At 35.7% G+C, this 18,870-nt stretch overlaps 1 protein-coding gene across 1 annotated transcript in view; it reads left to right on the top strand.

Moving 5' to 3' along the window:
* The window catches only part of LOC150088921 (forkhead box protein P1-like), a 405,171-nt gene that overhangs the window by 293,461 nt on the left and 92,840 nt on the right, over nt 1-18,870 (top strand). The window contains exons 6-8 of the mRNA XM_090370955.1: nt 4,521-4,794; nt 11,612-11,924; nt 16,467-16,671. Coding sequence (XP_090227081.1) covers nt 4,521-4,794; nt 11,612-11,924; nt 16,467-16,671 — 792 coding nt within the window. The remainder of the gene's footprint in view (nt 1-4,520; nt 4,795-11,611; nt 11,925-16,466; nt 16,672-18,870) is intronic.

Below are 18,870 nucleotides of genomic sequence, written 5' to 3'. Positions count from 1 at the left end.
TAGCTGAGCTTCAGAATTTAAGACGAAACCAAGCTGCATCATATAGTAACTGTGAAGTTGACTTGTGCACATGGTGTGTTCTTGGTGGTCAATTAAGTTTATGCCTGTTCAGTTTCACCTATATAACAATAGATGTGACATGCGAGGAACAGTATGATGTTCTCAAATTTTGTTTCCGTCTCAAGAAAACATCAGCTGAAGCATATGAAATGTTAACAGACTTATGGCGAATCTACACTTCCATATAACACAGCTTGCAGGTGGTTTAGAATGTTTTTTAAAGGTGGATGTGATTCAATCACAAAAATTGGCAGTCCTGGAACTGCCACTGCAGAAACCATAAACACTGCTTCTGTAATCATGAGAGAAGGTTGTCGTATAACAGTAAGGCAACTGGCACAGATGTTGAGAATATCAGTAGGAAGCACGCATGGTACTCTCCATGACCATTTGCTTATGACACATGTTTGTGCATGCTGGGCTCCAAGACCATTCACATCTGAGCAATGGCAAGTTTGCATCGAGGTTTGCCTACATAACAATGGACAGTATGCAGTCACTTGAAGAACAGTATGCTGTTCTCAAATTTTGTTTCCCTCTCAAGAAAAGATTAGCTGAAGCATATGAAATTTTAAAAGAGGCTTATGGTGAATATACATTTCCATATAGCCTGGGCCGGATTAAGGCATGGGCTTTATGGGCTACAACCCAGGGGCCTCCACCAGAGGAGGATCCCCAGAGATTAAGTAAAAGTTATTTCATTTGTGAATGCTGAATCGAAGTATAAGTACTCTAAATTATTATTTAAAAAAGGGTTCAATTAATATACTGTATATATATATATTTGTAGTAAATATACTGTGGCAAAAAGAAACACTGTACTGTATACATATATATTGTATAACAGTTTGTGATGTCATACGGACTTTATAATATGAATAACAGTTTTATTGGTTGGAACCCTGCAAAATGCCAGAGGTGTATTCAACTCTAGCAGTAAGCTACAGAATCTTGAAATAACTGGGAGTCAAGTGGAGGAGAAACTGTTGAAGATAAACACAAGAAAGGCACCCGGGGTGGATGGGATCTATCCAGTTATATTAAAGGAGGCAGCAAAGGAAGTAAGCAAACCCTTAGCCATAATTATGAGAGCTTCCTTGGACTCAGGGGAGGTACCCATAGACGAAATGTGCAAATGTGACCCCAATTCACAAAGGAGGATCAAAGGCTGACACAAGTAATTATATACCTGTGAGCTTAACTTCTGTTCCAGGAAAATTAATGCAGGCACTGGTTAAAGAAGCACTGCAGGATCATTTAGACAAGACTTCAGTTATAGCTCGGACGAAGCATGGCTTTGTTAAGGGGAAGTCTTGCCTGACCAATTTGATTGGATACTATGATGCAGTCACAAAAGAACTGGATTCAGGGAATAGCTTTGATATTATATACTTGGATCTTAGAAAGGCGTTTGATACTGTTGCACATGGAAGACTGCTACACAAATTGGAGCAGTGTGACATTGGAGGCAAATTGCTGCTATGGATAAAGGGGTGGTTGAGGGGGAGAAGACAGAGAGTGGTAATCAATGGACACTACTCATCATGGACTAATGTTATTAGTGGAGTCCCTCAGGGCTCAGTGTTGGGTCCATTATTGTTTTCTGTATTTATAAATGATATTGATGATGGTATATCAAGCTTAATGTCCAAGTTTGCAGGCGATACAAAGGTTGGCAGGGTTGTCAAGGACACTACTGACACTATGCTGCTGCAACAGGATCTGGAAAGGTTGAGCAGATGAGCTGAGAGGTGGAAAATGAAGTTTAACATTGACAAATGTAAAGTACTACACATGGGAAACAGCAACCCCAGAGCAACGTATCAACTCTGTGGTACTATACTGACAGTGGTAGAGAATGAAAGGGACTTGGGGGTGGTTGTGCAGGCAGATATGAAGTTCTCTGAGCAGTGCAGATGGGCTGCAAGAGTAGCTCATGGAGTATTGTCAATGATATACAGGAATTTTTCCAGCAGGGATAAGGAGGTGATTATTCCCTTGTATAAGGCAATGGTCAGGCCACACCTAGAGTACTGTATACAGGTCTGGAGGCCTCATTTCAAGAAGGATGTAGAGCTGCTGGAACGAGTACAGAGAAGGGCAACATGATTAGTGAATGGAACAAAGGGGTGCTCTTACGAAGAAAGGCTTAAGTTTTGCAAATTACAGCGTCTGGAGACTAGGCACCAGCGAGGTGATCTGATAGAGGTGTATAAAGCCTTGAATGGTTTGAGCATGCTCAATGCTGATGGGATTCTTCCTCTAGCTCAGAATAATCACCTGAGAGGGCATAAATTCAAATTGAGGAAAGACAGATGTAGGATAGACGTGCAGAAATTTGCTTTAGCCAGCGGGTGGTTGGTTGGTGGAACAGACTTCCATCCCTTGTAGTGGAGGTTGATAGCCTAAATAAGTTTAAGGCTCAGCTGGACAGGTATTTTGAACGAACAGAGGGGTGAAGTGGGTTTTTTTTTTTTTTTTTTGGCTGATGCTGCATAAGCTTGCTTTCTTGCATCAAATGCCTCTACTAATGCTAATGCTAAATGTTCTCTCTAACGGCATTTTTTATTCTTTTCGAAATCTGACAAGACTGACATTGGTGTTGTTTACAATTACTGCAGTAAGTTTATAATTATAGTATGTTATTATATCACATATATGATAAACTGTTGTGATTAATTTTTGATAGAGATTTAATATCATAATGATCATAATTTCATCATCAGCCAATAAGATCGACAATGACACAAGAACGACTAAACAGACTTACTCTCATGACAATTCAAAATGATGTTCTCAAGAACTTACAGTTTACTGATGTTTTGGAGAAATTTGTTTCCAAGGAATTACGCAAAGCAAATGTTTGAATTTTAATTGTTGTTAGCCTTGTAAAAATAAATTAAATTTTTCTTTAACTTTTTTTTTTCCTTTTGAAAATATTACTGGGGGCCTCACAGTACCTGTAGCCCAGGGGCGTGCAATATCTTAATCCGGCATTGCATATAGCACAGCTTGCAGGTGGTTTAGAATGTTTAAAGATGGACGTGATTCAATCACAAAAATTGGCAGTCCTGGAGCTTGAACCACTGTTGTCACCACAGAAATCACAAACACTACTTCTGTAATCATGTAACAGTAAGACAACTGGCAGAGACATTGAGAATATCAGTAGGAAGCACACACAGTATTCTCCATGACCATTTGCATATGACACATGTTTGTGTATGCTGGGTTCCAAGACTACTCACACCTGAACAACAAGCAAATTTGCATGGAGGTTTGTCAGAAGCTGCAATGGATGGTTACTGAAGATTGTGAGGTTCTGCATGAGGTGATAGCGGTGGATGAGACATAGTTTTATCATTTTGACCCAGAGAGTAAGCAACAGAGCTCTGTTTGGGAGTCTACGTCATCACCAACACTGAAAAAACCAAAAGTTGTGGCTTCTGCAGGAAAGGTTATGGTCATCTCTTTTTTTTTTTTTTTGACATTCAAGAAATGGTTTACCATGTTGTGCCACATCATACGACTGTGGTTGAGCCTTACAGACCTGTACTGCATATTTTGCAGAATCACATTTATCGCAGACAACCACAACTGCACACAGGTAGATGGATGCTACATCACAACAGTATGAGAACTCATATTGCTCATACTATCATCGAGTATTTAGCCAGCATTAATGTTAAATGTGTTCCTCATCTGCTACAGCCCTGACCTTGCACCCTGCATTATTTTTTATTTTTTATTTTATTTTTTTTTGATATTTCCAAAGTTAAAGAAGAAACTGCGAGGAAAACATTTCTGGTCGTCAGAAGAAGTTGTAAAGACATTGGAAGTGATTCTCAAATACATGTCAAAAATAGCTTCCACCACATTTTGAAGAATGGCAGAAATGTTGGAGTAAGTACATTTCATCAACTGGAGACTATTTTGTAAAAGTGGGTTGTTGTTATTTGGAGCATTAGCAACTAAGCCAGGGATATGCAGTGGTCATTCCCTGACCTTTCCGCATCCTCCATATTTGGTGACTTTGTAAAAGACCATCAAAATATGGATAATTAATAAAAATATATTGTGGAAAAGCAAATTATGATTGTTTTTTATTGAAAAGTCCTCATAGTAAGTGTTTATTTCAAATAACAAATTAATTTTAACTGACAAATTATAATTTGGCAGTTGAAATTAATTTGTCAGTTAACATTAACAATCACACCTCTTTGTGATTGTTAATGTTAAATTTTCTGGCATAGTCATTATAGGATTAATGATGGGGGGGGGGGGAGCTTATTCTTAAGGAATCACATTTTGATATTTTTAACATTGTTTATATTTTTACTTGTGAATAAAATATCCATTAGAATTGTTGAATTTTCTGGTATATTGTTTAATCTGAATTTATCCGAGAATTAATTAATGGAAACCTCTACAAATCATTTGATATTCCATCTTCCATCTAGCAACAGCAACAACAGCAGCAGCTAAAACAACTTGAGTCAGTAATTCCACAACTTCAGGAGCAGCTTCAAATGAACACAATACAGCAAAGTCAGTTGCTGCAACAACTAAACAACTTGGCTACAGGTGCACCTGCTGAGAAAGGACCAGTCAACCACCAACAGCTACAGCTCCAGCTGCAGCAGTTAGCTTTGCAACAACATCAACTTATCCAACAGTTGCAACTTAGTCACAGGCAGTACCTACTGGGTTTACAACCATTTGTTCTGCCTCAAGGTGAGTTATTGCTTTCTTGCCTTTGATTTATTTAATGGTGTTTTGCTGATAAGTATTTTTTGTAAGCAACAGTACCATGTTTAGAGCAGTCTAGGAAGCTAATGGGTTGACAACACATTTCAGCTTTAACATGAAAAATTTAAAGGCTCTTGTCACATTTTTTCAGTCCTTTTATAATATCTCTTAACCTCTTTTGCTGCTACCTACTTTAATATAATTGGGATCTATCCAATTATATCAAGGGAAGCAGCAGAGGTAAGCAAACCTTTAGCCATAATTATGAGGGCGTCCTTAGATTTAGGCAAGGTTCTCTCTGAATTGAAGATATGCAAATGTTCCTCCAGTTCAAAAAAGGTTAGATTATGTTTTTTTTTTTTTTTTATAGCTGGTGCTGTATAAACTTGTTTTCTTGCATCATTTGCCACTACCAATACTGATACTAATATAGTTAAAAAAAATTTTTAGATTGAAACTACAAAAAAAGTGCATTACGTACTTATTTTGTTTATAAGTAAAGTGCAGCCATTATCAACCCACTGCAGAATGGAAGCCTCCTCAACAATTCATGCTGAGGGAAATGGACCATAATCTGCCACGCTGGTCCAGTGCGGGTTGGCAGATTGACCGTATTCAGTAGTCAGGGGCTTGAACCCCGATCTACTCAAAGAGCGTGTGCTACTGCACTCCCACTCCTGACCACTCGGCTACGGAGGCCTTACAGTAATCCAAAAATAGGGATTAGTAAGTTACTGATTGCTAATTAAATATTCACTTATTTATACCTACTTCTCAGCTCAAGGAACATTATCAGTGCATTACAGAAAAATTCAATTTTTAAGATTGAGGATCAGATCAGGTTCATTCCATAACGATAGATCCTCTGGAAGAACAGAAATTGGTAATTTATCCTAAAAATTCTGTTTAAATAAATAGTGTATGTTAGTAATTATTAAAAACAAAATCCAAAGTGGCGTCTTTTAGCCGTAGTGTGTAAAAACAGCTTCGTGGGAAATTTTTCAAACTTCCAAACATAACACATGATCAGGTTTGGTAAATTCTTCAGTTATTGCTGTTTTAAGTTTTCTGTTATATAAGGGTTCTTGAAATAGATATGGTCTTTTCAATAGCCTTACAGAAAAGAAAAAAAATCCATGGGTTTAATCTGGTGACCTGGGCAACTACTATTAAAGTGCCACAATGTCTGATCCACTTGTTTGTAATTTTGAATTTAGGAATATCCTGACTTTGAGAAAATATCCTGCAGTAGCACTACCGACATGAAATTTTAGAATAAGAGAAACCTTTTAGTAATTTTTCCACTGGCTCTAAAATTGTTTGAGACAGAACCAAAAACTATTAATCCCACTTCTTCCCTCTCAAGATATTAATATTTACAGCTGTTTCAAAGGCTTTGAAATAGCTGTAAATATGAATATAATGAGTCTTTTTGTTTTTTAAAAAGACAACTGTCTTTGTCTTTTTCTTGTAGTGTGATATGAAGCAACTCATTACATTGAAACTGCACAAGAAAAAAATGTCATTTCAAAATAAAATTCCTGCCAACCCCATGCAAATTTCAGTATGATATATGGATGAATGCCCTACTGTTTAATTAGCATCAGATTTTTATAATACAAATAATTATTTAGGTTTAATAAATAATATATTGCTATTCTGTTTAGGCTTCAGTTATTTTCATCTCACAAAGGGAAATGAATCTATCTACTCAGATACTTATTCCTTTTTTGGTTTATAAAATAGTTAACATAAATTAATTATGTTTATTACAGGATGTATGTTTCAATGCTAAGGAAGAGCACAGCTTGAAAAGTCAAAAGGGATTATAATTTTAGTATAAAGAGGGGTGCCTCCATAGCCAGGTGGGAAGGAGCAGCAGTGAATAGCACATGCTTCTTGATTAGACCAGGGTTCGAGCCCGTCACCACCAAATACGAAGGATGCGGAAAGGTCAGGGAATGACCACCACATATCCCGGAGCAATATGGCCTTAGTTGCTAATGCTCCAAAAAAAACAAATAACAAACAAACAAACAGTATAAAGAGAGAAATTGGTTCTTCCCCATGTATATCATTGACAAAATTGCTCAGGTAGCTAACAAACTAAATGAATATTTTGCATCGACATTCACACATGAGGAGTTATTCAGGGAGGGGAATGCTAGAGGTGTATTCAACTGTGGCATTCCCTCTGGCAGTAAGCTAGATAATCTTGTAATAACTGAGAGTAAAGTGGAGGAGAAATTATTGAAGATAAACACAAGAATGGCACCTGGGGTGGATGGAATCTATCCAGTTATATTAAAGGAGACGGCAAAGGAAGTAAGCAAACCCTTAGCCATAATTATGAGAGCTTCCCTGGACTCAGGGGAGGTACCCATGGACTGGAGATGTGCAAATGTGACCCCAATTCACAAAGGAGGATCAAAGGGAGAAACAGGTAATTACAGACCTGTTAGTTTAACTTCTGTTCTAGGGAAATTTATGAAGGCACTGGTTAAAGAAGCATTGCAGGATCATCTAGACAAGACTTCAGTTATAGCTCTGACACAGCATGGGTTTGTTAAGGGGAAGTCTTGTCTGACCAATTTGATTGGATACTATGATGCAGTCACAAAGGAACTGGATGCAAAGAATAACTTTGATATCATATATTTGGATCTTAGAAAAGCCTTTGATACTGTTGCACATGGAAGACTGCTGCACAAATTGGAGCAGTGTGGCATTGGAGGCAAATTGCTGCTATGGATAAAGGGATGGTTGAGTGGGAGAAGACAGAGAGTGGTAATCAATGTACACTGCTATTTGTGGACTAATATTATTAGTGGAGTCCCTTAGGGTTCAGTGTTGGGTCCATTTTTGTTTTCTGTATTTATAAATGGTATTGATGATGGTATATCAGACTGAATGTCCAAGTTTGCAGACGATACAAAGGTTGGCAGGGTTTTTAATGACACTAATGACAGTACACTGCTGCAACAGGATCTAGAAAAGTTGAGCAGATGGTCTGAGAGGTGGCAAATGAAGTTTAACATTGACAGATGCAAAGTACTACATATGGGAAGCAGTAATCCCAGAGTAACGTATCAACTCTGTGGTACTACACTGACAGTGGTAGAGAATGAAAAGGAACTGAGGGTAATTGTGCAGACAGATATGAAGTTTTCTGAGCAGTGCAGACGGTCTGCAAGAGTAGCTCATTGTGTCTTGTCAATGACGTACAGGAATTTTTCTAGCAGGGGTAAGGAGGTGATTATCCCCTTGTTTAAGGCAATGGTCAGGCCACACCTTGAGTACTGTTTCACAGGCCTGGAGGCCTCATTTTAAGGATGTAGAGAACGAGTACAGAGAAGGGCAACAAGATTAGTGACTGGAACAAAGGGTTGCTCTTACGAAGAAAGGCTTAAGTTTTGCAAATTACAGTGTCTGGAGTCTAGGCACCTGCAAGGTGATCTGATTGAGGTGTATAAAGCCTTGAATGGTTTGAGCATGCTCAATGCTGGTGGGATTTTTCCTCTTGCTCAGAATAATCGCCTGAGAGGGCATAAATTCAAATTGAGGAAAGATGCTTGTAGGATAAATGTGTGGAAGTTTGCCTTTAGCCAGCGGGTGGTTGATTGGTGGAACAAACTTCCATCTGTCGTTGTAGAAGTTGATAGCTTAAATAGATTCAAGGCAGAACTTGACAGACATTTGGAGCGAGTGGATGGTGAAATAAGGGTTTTTTTTTTTTTTTTTTTTGCTGATGCTATATAAGCTTGCTTTCTTGCATCATGTGCCTTTGCTAATGCTAAATCTCCATGAGCTGTCTGAGCAGTGCAGACAGGCTGCCAGGACAGCTCAGGGGATTTTGTCAGTGATGTACAGGAATTTTACTAGCAGAGATAGGTGGTGATTATACCATTGTATAATGCAATGGTTCAGGATACAGTTCGGAAGGCTTCATTTTAGAAGGATGTAGAGCTGCTGGAGTGAGTACGGAGAAAGGCAATGAGATTGGTGAAGCGAACAAAGGGGTATTCTTACCAAGAAAGGTTTCAGTTCTGTAAATTGCAGCATCTGGAGAATAGGCACCTGTGAGGTGATCTGATTGAGGTGTTTAAGGATTTTAAATGGTTTGAGCAGGCTCAATGCTGATGGGATTCTTCCTCTTGCTCAGAATACACACACGAGGAGACAAATTCAAATTGAGGAAGGACAGTTGCAGAATTGAAGTGCGAAAGTTTGCTTTTAACCAGTGAGTGGTTGATTGCTGAAACAAACTTCCATCATTTGTTGTTATGGAAGTTGATAGCTTAAATAAATTCAAGGAAGAACCAGATAAACTATTGGAGGAAATGGATAGGTGAAATGGGAAGTGTTTTTTTTTTTTTTTTTTTGGTGATTCTGTATAAGCTTGCTTTCTTGCATCATATGCCACTATTAATGCTAATGATTTTTAACAACCAACCATACCATACCATATCAGGTCCATTGGGGCCCTGACTCCCCACCAGTGATGGATAGACTTTGCAGTATGGTAGTTTTGCCACTTTCATTAACCCAATAGCTGTAAATACTGTTAATAGGTTACATCAAAAATGGAAAAATTTAGGTATCTAATAGAAGTACATTACTACAGGAAGTGAATACCATATGTAATATTTATACAGTATGGTATTAATTTACAGTGTGAATCGTTAATTGTTCTGAGTCAACATGCTTACAAGTTAGTGCAAATGCATCAGATCTGCTCGCAGCTAACTACTAAATAGTTATAAGATTGGCATCAGTATGTATATCTCATATTGTGAATACAGGAATACCATTACTACAGGAAGTGAATACCATATGTAATATTTATACAGTATGGTATTAATTTCCAATGTAAATCATTAATTATTCAGAGTCAGCATGCTTACAAGTTAGTGTAAATGCATCAGATCTGCTTGCAGCTAACTACTAAATAGTTATAAGATTGGCATCAGTATGTATATCTCATATTGTGAACAACCTTTACGAGTTGCCATGATATTGCACTACCTGGAATAAGTAACTCTTCACCATAGGATATGGCTAGTAATAATAATAATAATGATGATGATGCCAATCTTATAACTATAACTGGGGTTCGAACCACCAAATACGGAGTATGTGGAAAGGTCAGGGAATGACCACCGCATATTCCCGGAGCAATATGGCCTTAGTTGCTAATGCTCCTAAAATCCAAAAAACAAATGAACAAACATAACTATAACTATTTAGTAGTTAGCTGCGAGCAGATCTGATGCATTTGCTCTAACTTGTAAGCATGTTAACTCAGTATGCAACTTAAGGCTTTTGCTCTAAAATGTGACGTAATTCAAATTACTACACACCATCAGGCCTCTCTCATTATGTGGAGTTATACTTCGCAACTGCCTTGCCATCATTGCAACACCAGGGTGCCTGCCCATCCACCGAAGAGGAGCCAATCAGCTCCAAAACGGTGCCGTTTGGGTGGTGGCATCCACTGAGAATAAGTAACAATAGTCTTCTCCTATGGCGAAGAGTTACTTATTTGAGGTAGTGCAATATCATGGCAACTCGTTGTGAAGGTATTCACAATATGAGATATACATAATGATGCCAATCTTATAACTTTTAGTAGTTAGCTGCGAGCAGATCTGATGCATTTGCACTAACTTGTAAGCATGTTAATACACTGTGCAGCTTGAGGCTTTTGCCCTAAAATGCGACATTATTCTGAGTTATTAATTATCCAATTATTGATTAATTAATCAATAATTGGAAAAGTGAAGCTTTAAAAAAAAATTCTTGACACTTATGTTCTTCAAAAAATACCCATTCTTATGATAATTTTCCACAGAGTTTTGGTTTCTTTTTTTGTGCATAACAAGACAGTGGTTTTTAATCTTGTCATACATTATAATGTCAGAATTAAGAATAAAATTAAATTTTTAAATATTTTTTGTTTTTTTCTCCCAAAAAAACTGATTGGTATATAAAATTTACTGGTGCCTGCTGACAGATTTGAATTAGGCATGCCATCTAGAGGACTAACACTGAAATAGATTAATGCAATAGAGTAGGACCCATTTGAAAAGTTTACTAATAAATTATCATACATAAAATAAACTAGTGGAGAAAGGAATGCTGAAAGCTTATCTTTTATTTCTGTAGAAGAAATGCTGAATTTGTCACAGGAAATGTGAAGTTTAGGACTGAAAATCTGTCATAAAAAAAGACAACCAGATCTATATTTATAAATATTTTACCAGTTTTTCCTAAAACTGTAAGTGTATACATTATAATAGGAATATATATATATTCTCAGGGAATGTTCTACAATCATAAATTCTCATGGAAAATCTATATAATAAATCTGTATATTTATATTTATCGAACCCTAACCAACCTCCCACTAATGAAAGTAATCTGTAAGAATTTTAAATTACATATATGTATGTTACTGTAAAAACCTGAAATCCAATAAATCCTAGGATTTACTAGATTTCGGGCTTTTACAGTAACATATGTGTTATTTTTGGTCTGACTAGTTGATAGCTGTTTTAGTAGTTAGATCAGTTCATTAACTGCTATTAATATACTGACTCATCACATCACTTCTGTTAGTACCTGTATAATAGTTATTTTTTATAAAAATATAAAAAACAATAATATAAATTGTTTTTATGTATATTAAACATTTTATATAAATGGAATGTATTAATATTAAGAAATCACTGTTCATTGTTTTTATTATTGTGTCTTCATTCATAAATAAAGTTAATATTTTTTATATTTTTTATGTGACTAGGAGTTGTCCCTAGTGATGTTCAAAATGTGTGGAAAGATGGACTATCTGATGAAACATTTAACAAAACAGGCTTGAATGGTTTACTACATAACTCTCCTAACAATCATTCATCACCTGTTCTCAATGGGCAGCATGATAATTTTGCAGCTTCACCGTCTTTAACTCCCACATCATCTGCTAGTCAACGAACTGCAACTCCAAAGGAAGAAAACAGAAGGTCTTCCAGCCCTCTTTCCCATCCCTTATATGGCCACGGTGTGTGTAAATGGCCTGGATGTGAAGCTGTGTGTGATGAATATCAAGTTTTTATAAAGTAAGCTGTTTGGTGTTTACAAGTGTTTAGATAGATTTTGTGAGCATAAATTGTAGAATATTTAGTTATGGCATGGAGAGTTTTGTAGTGGTTGTGCATAAAATCTTATTTAGTCCAGTTTTTCCATCATTGTTCTCCAACATCATGCTGGCATATTCATTTAGGAAAATCAAGAACAGCAGTGGTTCCAGTACCCACTTGCACATGAGGTACTATTCTATCACGATGATTTCTCCATAAGACATTATGTCATTTGATTATGCTGCAGTAATTCATTCATTTGTTTCTCACATCCTCATGAATAAATCAGTGTAATATTTGTATATATAAAGTTTCAAAATAAAGTAATCAAACTAATTCTGGGACCTTTGTTGAGGAGAGATGGCCTTAGAGGGAGGGGAAATGATGATTCTTCCCATATTTCTGTTAAATAACTGATAAAATACACTTCAGTGGGGGGGATAGTAAGCTGTCCTCTGTTTCTGTTAATTTTTATAGTCTTGACTGAATTGCATTGTCATGCCCCCTCGGAAGTTTTTCTTTTTGTCATGCTGTGGAAACAGTTTGACAAAAAAAAGGTACTTTATCGATTTTTTCTCTTTTTTTTTTTTTTTTCAAAGAGGAAGTACAACTACTTCTTTTTTTCATAAAAAAAAATTACAAGAAGAAAAGTTTTAGAATGTAAGCCTTTATATTGTAATCCATATTAAAAAATACAAGTTACAGTGAATTAATTGCTAGTTTTGCAAAAGTCTAAAGTGTTTTTTTCCAACGGCGCAACACCAAGTTGCACAACAGGTCAATTAGATCATAAACAATCCTAGAAAGTCAGGTGTACCGAGATTAAATAGAAATGAAGTTATTGTTTTATGGGAATTAAGGGAAAATAAGGATATTGTAATTCAAAAAGCTGATAAGGGGGATACTGTAGTCATTTTAAATAAAGTGGATTATAATAAAAAATTACAGGTAATTATATCAGATAGTTTCATATACCAAGAGGTAGACTCTTCCGTGTTTGATAATGAGGTTAATCAATACAAGAAATATACTTATCCCATATCGTAAAAAGGATTACATTTCAATGGCACAACTAAAGCAACTAAAAGCCAGAACAAATAATGTACCTATTCTCTTTGGACAAGTAAAACTACACAAACCCGGACACCCTATTCGGCCTATAGTATCATACAAAAATTCTGCTTTTTCCATCTTGGCGACACATTTATATTAGATTATAAAACCTTTTCGGCAGGTATTAAAATATAGTATAAAGAATTATGATACCTTATATACAAATTTAAAAGACTGTAAAATTGGGGGAGGAGTTAAATTATTTTCCCTTGATGTAGTTTCATTATACACTAATGTTAATGTAATATATGTGCTGGATGTAATTTGGGAATTATTAAATAATAACACTATTAGTATTAACAGTACGAAGTTGCCCAAAAAAGAGATATTTGAGCTAATTAAGTTATTGGTTGAGGCTATTTATATTTTATTTGAAAGTAAGATTTATAGATAGATTTTCCGTTTATCTATGGGTTTAAACTTGAGTGGCCTAATATCGGAGTTGTATTTAGATAGATTGGAAAATATACATTTAACACAGTTTTTACCAAAAATCACATTTTATGGAAGATACCTCGATGACATCCTCATTATAATGGATAATGACACTACAAATGAAGTTTTGCAGACTTTTAATAATATGCACATTAGGTTAAAATTTACTCTAAATTTTCTAAACTTTACACTTAAGAGGGAGGGTGAAAATATTAATTTCAGTATTTATCGTAAGCCCATGAATACGGGGATGTTCTTACACTACACTATAGTAGCTATCATCCATACTCATATAAAAGGTCAATCATGCTAAACCAGTTCTTAAATGCATTCAAATATTCTTCCACACAACGTGCTCTACAGATAGAAATAGAAGAGCTGACGAATAGGTTCCTAAATAGAGGATACCCAATTACCTCTATCAATAGCATTAAATTAGAAGCGGAAGACAAAATAATCGATAACAAACATAATGACAGGATTAGTAAAAAATATTTTATTTCAATACCGTATGTTGAACACTGGCATAGACAAATTATCAACCTCTATAGAGGTACAGAAATGTAAATAGTAGCAAAACTGGTCCATAAATTATATGGTGCACTCAAAAATCACACGGTACTATCTACTTCTGGACAAATGCATAACCTATTCTACCAAATTTCTTGTAAGGATTGTGATTCATCTTACATTGGATCTACGAGATGTATTTTAAACTCAAGGGTTAGGCAACATGAAGCATCAGTGCATGCATCACGTGTGAATGCATCGGAACTAGCATTCCATGCAATAAATGAAAAACTACACATTCCTGTTTAATGAAGCCAAAATTTTAAGTATTCAACATAATTATACTAAGTTATTGATTGCCGAGACTTTAGAAATGAAAATACAAAAAAACTCTATTAACGTTCATCATCCATTTCTCATATCTGATTCGTGGACTTTCGAGTGCATGCATACCAAAGACTAATCTCCTATTTATAAGATTCCCAACATACACCTGTTTCGTTACTTTCACTCCACCCTGTGAACATGACAATAGTTGAAAAGTTTTAGTCTGCTTAAGGAGGAATCCTTTAATTTCTTTGTTTTATCGCATTTTATTCATATTTCAGTGAGGAATTTTTAATTGCATGATTTTATTGTACTTTTATCTTATTTTAATAGTATTTTATTTGTATTCCAATTTCGCATTTATGACAAAATGTCTTCCTTTACTAGAGGTTGCATGGGGGGTTTAATATTTCTGGGGTCAGGGTGGGGTTCACCGCTGTGATCCTGGGATGTTGGACTATCCGTGGATACATCATACACATTGGCAATGTTGTGTACATACATTATTAAAAATAAGATATTTTATTAATGAACATTCTGATTCATAAAATTTTCCACTTCAACTTCTGTACATAACTATTTATTTACATGGATATATCATTTCTCAGCTTCATCATTGTCAGTAGGCATTGAATAGAAGCTATTCAGAATCCAAAAACTGAAAAAGAAAAACAAAACCTGCAATTATCATGGAATTCACCATATTTTTACTGAAACACCCTATATTCAGGAATTGTGTGATGAGCAGCTGAAGGATTAATAAGAAATAATAATTTTAACATTGTGCAGATTTAATATTAATACACAGTTTGCTCATGTATACAGAACAACTACTTTTCACAAATACTAAATTCGTATTTTGCAAATATTTTAGTGCAGCTTTAAACTGTTTACTTTTACCAAATTTGAAAATACATTAGAAAATATTCTTTCTGTTAAAGTTATCTCAGTGTATATGTAAATAGACACTGAGATAACTTTCCATTAGGAATGCCTACCTAGTACCCGTTGTGCCATCTGTAGAGTGCAACACAACCTGCAGGACATCTTCCAGCACCTCCACGAGATGATGGAAGGTATCCACAGGTATGGTAATCCATGCTGACTACACTGAATCTCACAGTTGCCAAGTATTTAATGAGATCGGGCAAGTCTGGTGGAAATTTGAGAACAGAGAATGCACTGGAATTCTCATCAAATCAGTCCTACACTATTACAGTCCTCAAGTATGGTCATGTTTAAAGGTGCCTTGATAGTCTGCAATATCCTGTTTGTCACAAGCAAATTCTTCTGTAGGCACTTACTTGTGGCAGACTATCAAAGAGTACTCAGGTGGACTGTTAGCTCTGATAGACACTAGCATGATTGCACTACTTCGAAATGGGTTGTGCCACCTCCATGTTGTGTTGTGTGGTCAGTTGCTTCAATGTGCACTTCTGTTTGGATTCTCCTCTTTTCCCTTTGGTCAACAAAGTGTGGCTATATTTGGTAATTCTTTCATGTTTGGTCCAATCTTGATACACAAGATGTGGCTATATAGGAATATTAAATGAAGGCAGCTGTGTCCAAGATCCGCCCCGCCACTCTCCTAATCATTTTTCAGTTAGGAGAGTTCCAACGGGGGCAGATGACCGTTGTTCACATTCCATTGAATACTACTCTACTGAATACTGTGGTGCAAGGCTCTGCCCTTATGTAGAGACATTGTGCTTCATGGATGCTATACATGAAATTGTAGACAGAGATGTTCCTAATGCAAAGCTATCCCAATGTGTAGTCTGATAAAATTTGTGATAGTGTTTCAGTACCATATATGTTTGTGAAGAGTGCTCTTCCCACATGAGAAGCATTTTATAAGTAATATTTCAAACCTCCTTCTATAATATGAAGTTTTTATGCTTTGCTATAAGGCAATCATTTTGAAAGAAATAGATATGGAAGAGATCATTCAGTGATATCACATGCTTTCTGCATGGTAGAACACCTTTCATAGCATTTATGGCCCAGTACACAATTTTGTGACAATTTAAAACCTTTTCAAGAAATGTTAATATTTTTAATGTTTCATTGTTGCCATATAAATTGTTATATTATGACTTTTGTAATCTCATTTAAACCCTTACATATATCATTTAGACACTTGAATACAGAACACCAGTTAGATGACAGAAGCACAGCCCAAGCCAGAGTCCAGATGCAAGTGGTATCGCAATTGGAACTGCAACTAAACAAAGAAAAGGACAGGCTTCAAGCAATGATGGAACATCTACATATGAAAACTCCTATGTCTAGTGGTGCCACTGGAAACAGTAAAAGTAGTAACAGTCCCAAACCCGAAGCAGTAAGATTAATTTATTAAAATTTATTTTAGTACATGAAATATGACTTAGAATTGAATATAACTTGAAAATGCAATATTTCCATTGTCTTCATAAAAGTATTTGGATGTACAGGATATAAAAGTACTTAGATGTAGAAGTTAAAAAACACCTAGATTCTGTTATCCTTCTACAAGATGGATAACAGAATCTAGACTGAAATAACAGAAAACATAGACCAAAAATATTTGTGTGCAATTAATTATACAATAAATTCAATACTTTGTAATTTAACTGATGTATTATATATATGGGCCTAGGATACATACCAGTTTTCAGTATTTTGAAACATAAAGGTAACTGTTTACTTTTAGTGTAGCAAGTGATTGAAAAACCATAGCTTCTACATGTTTTAACATTCTATTTGGAATTATACCTCATATGTGTATCATAGAGTGAGTGTGTAGAGCAAAGTTCACAGTGTATTACTGCATATTTGAAAATTTCTTATCAGGCAGAATTCGTACTATAAATTCATGGAAAATTATACATAAAATATATTTTTCTGTGTATTTTTTGCTTGTTTATCTTAGTATGGAAGTTCTTACCAACCATTATAAATACAAGTTAGAGAATCTTGTATTCATTCTACCCTCTTCACACTCAACAGGGAACCAGTGAACAAAATCACACTGAAAGATTTAATTAAAATTAAGTCTTAGGCTAAATTTTTCAGAGTGATTTCATACTTAAATTTTATTAATAGTTACAGAGTTAGTTTATGGCTCATTCCTTGTGTTTTCTTATTTTATTTATAATATAATCTTTGAAATCCATAAAAAATTTTTAAGACACTTACTAGACAGATATATAAAACTTTAATATAATAAAGTAAATATAAAATCAAATTACTATTATAATAGTAATGAAATTACTATTATTATGATGTATAATGTGCATTTAAAACTGGATAAATATAAAAAGAAATCAAGATAAAACCACTTAAATCATGATATATAAAACACAATGCATATCTTGAAAGACACAGCAAATATAAGTCCTATTACTGTTGAAAGGCAACTGAAGTGCTGTTCCCCATTTTTCATCAGGTAGTAATAATTAGATAGGTCATATAAATTATTTACATAAAGAATATTAATATTCAAAATCCAAAGGCTACTGCTGGCAAGAAAGATGGATTTCTAATGACTGTGGTTCTCATTGTGGAGACATTGTATCAGCATGCTGAGATCATCAAAATAATCAGATAATTAGTCTGAAAAGGGGTTTCCTTTCTGAGTCCATTGTTCACATGGAGGATACAGACTTCACTGTTGTAGAAGGACTATTGCTTGCTTGTGGTTAGTGACCTTTTAGATTAGGAGGAGATACTGCAATTTACAGAACTGGAGTCTTTCTTGGTAAGAGTACCCTTTTGTGTCTGTGACTAATCTTGTTGCTTTCTTTTTGCTCATTATAATAGATCCACATCCTTATTGAAATGAGGCTTCCAGACTTGCATGCAGTACTCAAGATAGTCTAGTCATTGCCATATGCAATAACATAGTCATCTCCTTGTCACTGTTGGCAAAATATCACCGACAAAACCCCATGAGCTGTTCTAACAACCTGTGTGCACTACTCAAGATACTTCATGTCACACTGTACAAAGTTTAATGCAGCAAATGCAGGATCATACACTTGGGGAATAGCAACCCCAGAATAAATTATACACTTGGTGGGGTTGAACTGAAAACAGTAGAGGAAGAAAGGGATCTGGGAGTTATAATACAGGAAGATATGAAGTTTTCTGAACAATCTAAACAGGCAGCCAAGAAAGCCCATGGTGTTCTTTCAATGATTTATTGAACATTATCTTGCAGAGATATGGAGGTCATAGTTCCACTGTATAAGGCAATTGTAAGGCCACATTTGGAATACTGTTTTCAAGTATGGAGACTTAATCTGGAAGAAGACGTTGAGCTTCTTGAAATGGTCCAAAGATGGCCAACTCACATAGCGAGATCAGCAAATGGGCGACCATCAGGGCTGTGCAAATGTACTTGGGGGCCCGGATGCAAAAGGGGTTAAGGAGCCTCATTTATTTATGTTGAGACTTTGATGGCTCCCTTGATTGGCCCCCTATATTGGGGGCCCCTGGCACAGTGCATCCAATGCACCCCCCCATTTGCACAGCCCTGCAACCATATGAGGAAAGATTG

Source organism: Mastigoproctus giganteus, chromosome 3 (genome assembly GCF_048544385.1).
Source record: "Mastigoproctus giganteus isolate SK-2022 chromosome 3, ASM4854438v1, whole genome shotgun sequence".
NCBI classification, from domain to species: Eukaryota; Metazoa; Arthropoda; class Arachnida; order Uropygi; family Thelyphonidae; genus Mastigoproctus; species Mastigoproctus giganteus.
This window is presented reverse-complemented; position numbering and strand designations above follow the sequence as displayed.